At 42.2% G+C, this 7748-nt stretch overlaps 1 protein-coding gene across 1 annotated transcript; it reads left to right on the plus strand.

Annotated features, from left to right (window-relative positions):
• Positions 1–4734: 4734 nt before the first annotated feature.
• On the plus strand, positions 4735–6367 carry LOC117497545. Its single transcript, XM_034149514.1, has 2 exons — positions 4735–4943; positions 5197–6367. The coding sequence occupies exon 2, from the start codon at positions 5206–5208 to the stop codon at positions 6076–6078; it is 873 nt and encodes a 290-aa protein (XP_034005405.1). The 5' UTR covers positions 4735–4943; positions 5197–5205; the 3' UTR covers positions 6079–6367.
• The last annotated feature ends 1381 nt before the right edge of the window (positions 6368–7748 follow it).

The raw sequence follows: 7748 nt of genomic DNA on the forward strand, positions 1-7748 counted from the left end.
ATTTGGGAGAACCGGCCAAAGGGGTGAAAATGAGAAAATTGTATCCCAAAATAGTGCCTCAAAATCGGGTAGAGTCACCTGCCAAGTGATCTACATTCCTCCATGTCTCAAAATGTCGAACTTAAACTATTTGGGAGAACCGGCCAAAGGGGTGAAAATGAGAAAATTGTATCCCAAAATAGTGCCTCAAAATCGGGTAGGGTCACCTGCCAAGTGACCTACATTCCTCCATGTCTCACAATGTCGAACTTAAACTATTTGGGAGAACCGGCCAAAGGGGTGAAAATGAGAAAATTGTATCCCAAAATAGTGCCTCAAAATCGGGTAGAGTCACCTGCCAAGTGACCTACATTCCTCCATGTCTCAAAATGTCGAACTTAAACTATTTGGGAGAACCGGCCAAAGGGGTGAAAATGAGAAAATTGTATCCCAAAATAGTGCCTCAAAATCGGGTAGAGTCACCTGCCAAGTGACCTACATTCCTCCATGTCTCAAAATGTCGAACTTAAACTATTTGGGAGAACCGGCCAAAGGGGTGAAAATGAGAAAATTGTATCCCAAAATAGTGCCTCAAAATCGGGTAGAGTCACCTGCCAAGTGACCTACATTCCTCCATGTCGAACTTAAAGTATTCGGAGAACCAGGCTGGGGGGTCTTGAGGCACAAAATTAGGCCCACTCAGAGTGCTTGGTGAGCGGATACATTCTTCCATGATTTCCAACAGCCGTTTTTTTTCTGAGTGCACCCAAAAACTGGGTTTCCGATTTCGTGCGGACGGTAGTCTGAAAAGTATGGATGAATCTTTTTGCCAGAGAAGTGGAAATGAAGCCCGGGGACTTTTTCCCCTTCTCCGTTGCACCAACCATCGGAGAAGGGCAAAAATCGGCCCGAAGCGCCAAACACCTGGCCACTTCTCCTGTTAGCACTTAGAAATGTTTTGACAATTTTTCAAAACTTCATTTTTTATTATTTTAAGATATAATTAACCGTTTTCTTCACTTTTCTTTGCTTTCCACGGGTGGGGGCGCCTGGCAGGCCGCCTATGAGCACCCAAATTCGGCCTGGATCATCCAGGATATTTGGGCTAAGCTCCATAAACTGACTAAATCACCCAGAGATGTCACCTTTCTAGCCCAAATATATATAATACAAATACATTTAAATAGTAAAAGGTGCACTTGTGCTCTGCATTACCCGGAATTTTATTTTCATAGCCCCATGATAGTGATTAAAAATCATTTTCATGGGAAAAAGTGTTAAAACGCCTGATTAAATTATATGCAGGACCCCAGTGAGCTCCAGACTATGTGCATTGTGTTGGGGAACCATATAAATGATAAAATAAATGCATTTAAATGCAAAAATAATGATTTAAAATCATTTTAGGGGGACAATTGTGGAGAGGAGCCTGAAAATGACTCTGCAGCACCCCGGATAACTACCAGTTCATCTGGTTTAAATGTGGTGGTGATAGTGGCTTTAACTAGTACCCAGTACTGGGAGAGAACCAGGCTACAGCACATGTCTTTTCAACCCAGGAAAGAGTGCTCAAAACGTGGGTAAAGGTGTGTTAAACAGTGGGGTAACATGTTTCAAATGACAGCATGGTGCTGCTTGTTGGCAGGCTGACTCAGTTCACTTGTCTCACACACACCCAGGGGGGGAGAAAGAGGACACATTGACCCAGCAGTAGGTGCTCAAAATGTGGGTAAAGGTGTGTTAAACAGTGGGGTAACATGTTTCAAATGACAGCACGGTGCTGCTTGTTGGCAGGCTGACTCAGTTCACTTGTCTCACACACACCCAGGGGGGGAAAGATAACACTTGTACCAAGGAATAAGTGTTTGAAAGGCGGGGAAAAGTTGTTTGAAATAGTATAATACCTCCAGGGCGCATAACTGCACTTTACAAGCCAGAAATAATGTTTAAATGGTCGGGGAAAGTATTTTTAAATGTCTGGAAGAGAGTTTTAGCCAGTCATTTTGCAGGATATCATTTAACATTGACGCTCTCCTGAAAATGCACAGAATATGTGCATTTGCAGGAGAGCGTCAATGTTAAATGATATCCTGCAAAATGACTGACTAAAACCCCGGAATAAGTGTTTGAAAGGCGGGGAAAAGTTGTTTAAAATAGGCTGATACATCCAGGGCGCATAATATGGATAAAAAGTGTGTTAAAAGGTCGGGGAACATGTTTCAAATGACAGCAGACTGGTGGTTGTTAGCAGGCTGGCTCAGTTCACTTGTCTCACACACACCCAGGGGGGGAAAGATAACACTTGTACCCAGGAATAAGTGTTTGAAAGGCGGGGAAAAGTTGTTTGAAATAGTATAATACCTCCAGGGCACATAACTGCACTTTACAAGCCAGAAATAATGTTTAAATGGTCGGGGAAAGTATTTTTAAATGTCTGGAAGAGAGTTTTAGCCAGTCATTTTGCACGAAATCATTTAACATTGACGCTCTCCTGAAAATGCACAGAATATGTGCATTTTCAGGAGAGCGTCAATGTTAAATGATATCGTGCAAAATGACTGACTAAAACCCCGGAATAAGTGTTTGAAAGGCGGGGAAAAGTTGTTTAAAATAGTCTGATATCTCCAGGGCGCATCACCAAAAATGTACAAGCCAGGGAAGGTGCCTGAATCCCGGATACTTTAGGTCTGTCACTTAGGGTGACCGCACCACTCCGACACTCCCGAGAGCGGACGTCCATTGTTTGTAAGGCACCTAAGAGGGATAAGAATAAAATGTATAAACAGAACAACAGTAAGGATGAATTAAAGAAAGTTCTGGCCCTAGATACTAGCTGCTTACTAGCTAGTTACTTTACTTGTAACAGAGCATTCCCACACAGTGGTACAGCTTATTTTACTTACTGACGATGGATGGTCTAAAGTTTTTTTTTTAAAAGTCACAATTCCAGCCTATTTCTTACCTAGAACCACACGCGGTGTCGAGCTGGCACTCGGCGTTGGTGTCTGTGCTCGTGTTGGTGTCTGTGCTCGAGCTGGAGTTTGTGCTGTTGATGCAGAGGACGTTGTTGGGAACTGTTCCTCCTCGCTAGTCCCAATGTAATCATCTAGAACAGAAACATGACTTGTAAATTCCACAAACTACTGCAGCACAATACTATAAATAGCAACAGCAACTATAGAAAAGACAAACTGAACGTAAACAATGGCACATATGGTGTTAGCCAACAATAGCTCTAGCTAATGCTATCTGCCTTAGCTAGCTAGCTAGCCTTCGGGGCTCCATAAAAGCATGGGTTGTCGAACATAAATGTAAGGATAAAATAGACTTATTTGTTAGAAGTGAGCTTTAGAACAGATAGGGACACAAAGCAGGGACACAAAGCTTTCAAGCAAATAACAGCGTTAGCAAAAACGTACCATGCAGACTCCAGTAACGCCGTTGGAGAGTCCAGTGTCTGTGTAGAGACCTCCTGAAACACTTTGATATTGCGAGTTGTCCCGTCGAGCACCCGCTGGACCTTATCATCTGCAATATAATGGAGGAACGTCGTCACTTCCTCGACCGACCATGGTGTGCTTTTCTTTGCCATTGTTGTAGCTCCTCTGTTAACAAAAATGCTGTTTGTAAAAATGGATTATCTCGCGCGCCGATTGTGACGATTCTCTCCGACCAATCAGCAGCCGAGAGTGTTGACGTCACACACTCAGCCCGGTTGTCTCTGGCCCTAGACCCACGATTTTATGAGGCCAGAAAAACTGTGAATTAGGATCCGCCGGCCGGTACTAGGCCAAGTGGAAACGCAACCAAAAACGGGCCGCTGACGTCACAGCCCTCTTAAACCGTGCTCCGCGCTGTAGTGGAAACGCGCCATAAGAGTAAGACCTAACACACTTAGCTATTTGAACTACTGTGGAACTAGCTATACTAGTTATACATATGCTTATTATTTATTGTCGGGCAGTGGTGATTCTAGAGTCTGTGGGGGCCCTAGGGAACCAAACATTCACTGGGGGCCCCTCGAACCAGCCCCCCCCCCCCCGGAGAAACTATTTGTTGCTTAGACTGAACTCGAAGGAAGCTCGACTGGAGAATTTAAAATCAATCAAAACAACTGTACATTAATGAAATACATTTGACATTTAGCTTGAGCTGGCTTTAATTGACTTTCTTCATGGTATTCAAATTGGGCTCAAGTAGAACCTTTACCCATGTGTTTAGCTAGTTCTGAAAGAAGAATCAACATTGTGCATAACAAGAGAAAGCACTATAACACCTCTATCAGCTGACGCCAGCAGGCAGGAGCAGGGAGACAAAGAGAGCACAGCAGACAAAGGTTGCAGGCTACTCTGAGAAATATAAAATACAAATCATATACTGGTTTATGTTTACCACATCATTCCACATTATGGTCTTTCATAGTTTTGATGTCTTCGGTATTAATCTACAATGTACAAAATAATCTAAATAAATCAAAACCTTCGAATGAGAAGCTGTGTCCAAACTTTTGACTGGTACTGTATGTGTGTGTGTGTGTGTGTGTGTGTGTGTGTGTGTGTGTGTGTGTGTGTGTGTGTGTGTGTGTGTGTGTGTGTGTGTGTGTTTGTGTGCGTGCGTGCGTGCGTGCGCGCGCGCTGTGTGTGTGTGTGTGTGTGTCTGTGTGTGTGTGTGTGTGTGTGTGTGTGTGTGTGGGTGTGGGTGTGTGTGTGACTTCCACAGAACTGACACAAACACTCACACCCATAAACACACTTGATGCGGGCACTCATTTGGCTTTGGGGATTGTTTTGGCATGAATTCAGTATCATTTTCCGTGGAATATGCCTCCTCCCAGGTAACGATTGCACAATGACCCACAGCATCTCAGTTCTCTATATATATGCAGCTGACCTGTGGTCAGTACAACAGACTTCAGCACACCAGTTGACTTCTTACTGCCTATCATTCGCTGTCAGCAGACACACGTAAGTGTTCAACAAGGTCTTATTTTCTTGCTGTAATATCTTTTTTGTATTTCACAAACATTGTAATCAATACTTTTCAGAACTCTGTGCAGTATACATTTACTTGAATTTGTTTTAGATGTCATTGTTGTTTTCAAAATGTAACTCCTGATGGTTGAATTTGTCAGGATTATATTCTAGCTCAGCTGAAAAGTCAGATTGATTCAGTTAACTACAATTGTGATTACTCATGATGTGTCTTTCTTTAATGCAGGAACCCACAATGAGCTACATCTCAGAGCTTGATGTGTCCCTGGATGCAGCTGAGGAGAAAGAGCTTAAAAAAAACTACTTCAGAAAGATCGATGTCAATCTGAACGAAGGAGCAGAAGGAAATCCCATCTATCTTTGGTACAAATATGGATCAGAGGCGATCACCAAGGTTCAAGTTTCCTTCAACACTGATATGACTCATGGTTTGTCCAATGCAGGGTACCAAAAGATCGCCAAAAATCTCAATGCTGGAACAGGAGGTAGTAACCTCTTCCTTTGGTACTTCAAAGGGTCCGGAGAGTTCGATACTCCCATAGTGGACATTAGTGTCACTACAGATGCAGCCAATGAAGGTGAGAAGTTTGCAAGTGATTGGGAGAGAGTGTCCTGTGATCTGAACCGCGAGGCTAAGGGGAACTGGATCCACTTGTGGCTGAAGAGAAAGGAACAAACCTACATCTGTGATCTCACTGCCGCTGATTCCTCTATGTCAGACATCAAGCGCTTCAAGGATGGCTACATCCGTGTGGATGAAGATACTAACAGAGGTGCAGGAGAAGCCAATGTCTTCATCTGGTACCGTCAGACCGCCGACCCCGAGAAGGCACTCAAAGATCTGCAAGTCTCCATCAATAAGGGTCAGTATGATGACTATGAGAAGCAAGGTTACCAGCAAGTGGATGTTGACCTGAACAAAGGGACCGAAGATAAAAACGTGTTCCTGTGGTACAAGAAAGAAGGATCCAACCCAATAAAGGCCATCGGCCTGCTTCTCAACGAAGATGCGGTTAAAGAATATCCGAAAGCCCGTGTCACAGTTATCCTGAGAAATCTCAACCAGGGCAACAAGGGCTTGGCTGAGTACCTGTATGTCTATCAGTAAAGTCAGAGCTGAGAGTTCTCAACACTCACTGAAGTGGAACGCATCTTAGCATTTTGTTAAATCATTCGGTGATGGCCACTTTCTTTTCCTTTTTAAATCAGTGCTACTAGTAATAATAGAAAGTATGAATATGTCATGCGTTCTTCTGTTAATCTCCCTGTCAATGAAATCAAACTATTCCAAATGTCTGTTTTTCAAATATAATCTGAACGAATGATTAAATCTTAAGGCACTGTTTCACTTATTCTGCACATGTCTGCTCTCAATAAAGAAACCTTTGCATGTGAAATGTGTTTGTTTTCTTAATCTTATTCCCATCAATGTTATCATTCCAACAAATCAGAGCCGATGTTAAACAATTTGCCTAAAGTGTCATATTTAGCTTTATAGAGACTAAGAGCAACCGCAGGACGTATAAAGAGGATACGGTACAAGTCCAGAAGTAATGGTTAAAAAAGCAACAAATGACGACTTAAGTGAAGTCTGAAGGCACAGCATGCTTACCTTGGTTTTGGAGATGTATGAGCCAACACTACAATATGTATACCAACACAACTCACACAATAACTTGGTGCAGTTACTTTATAATAATGAGTAGTTTCAAATTGAATTGAATAAAAGGCAACATTTGTTCAATAATTCACTTCCTGTATGGGATCATTGTCACCTTATTGTTACCTACATCTCTGTCATCTGCAAAATACTTGTTACGTTTTGGTTGTGTTTTCCGTAACCTTAGCATAAGCATGTAGATGTAGAACAGATGAGTGGAGATCAGATAATTGCAGATGGACAAGATAATCCTTGTTCTGTGAACAGGATTCAAACCGGGTTTAGAGCTGTTTCAGAAAGTCCTCCCAAGTTGTTCTAGCACTGATATCTCATAAAATGAAGACTGTAAGCAGTCTCAGTGCTGTGGTTTGATGAAACCTAGAAACACCCTTTCAATGACTTGACACCCAATGTCCCAAAACTAACATGCTGCCATTCAGCAGATATCACGTTTCATGTTCTTCCATTTAGTTTAGCATGTTAGCATGCTATCATTTACCAATAAGCAGTGGTGTAAGAAGTACTCTAATATTTGACTCAAGTAAAAGTAGAAATACAACAGTATACTCTGTTACAAGTAAAAGTCCTGCATTTACAATCTTACTAAGTAAAAGTACAACATTGCGTGTAATGGCCCATTCTTTTATCAGATATTTAATCTCTGGATTATTTTATTTATTATGAATGTGTTCATCACAGCTGGTGAAGGTGGAGCTACTTTGAATTACTGTGTATACTGATGCTATCGTAACAAGACTCAAAAGATTCTAGACTCAAAGGTGTTCTCATCAGATGGTCAGCATGAGCTCCTCCAACAATGCAACATATATAATAACATACAAAAATACAAATAGAAGTCTCTATACATGTCAATAGAATATGATATGTACAAGAACAGAATGTGAAATGAAATAATGTACATTAAGACAACATTAAGAATCAACTCCGCAAACTGTTCCCCTGTGCCGCTCTAAGCGTTGGCCCGGGCACCGTGATGCGGCCGCGGGGCTCAGAGGCTCTCCTGCCGTGCATGTTGTGCGGTAAAATACCTCCGTTAAAACTATTCCCTACTACTTTATAACCCAGCGGTTATGTAAGAGTAAGTTACTAATGCGGCT

The sequence above is a fragment of the Trematomus bernacchii genome, unplaced genomic scaffold, assembly GCF_902827165.1.
Source record: "Trematomus bernacchii unplaced genomic scaffold, fTreBer1.1, whole genome shotgun sequence".
NCBI lineage: Eukaryota > Metazoa > Chordata > Actinopteri > Perciformes > Nototheniidae > Trematomus > Trematomus bernacchii.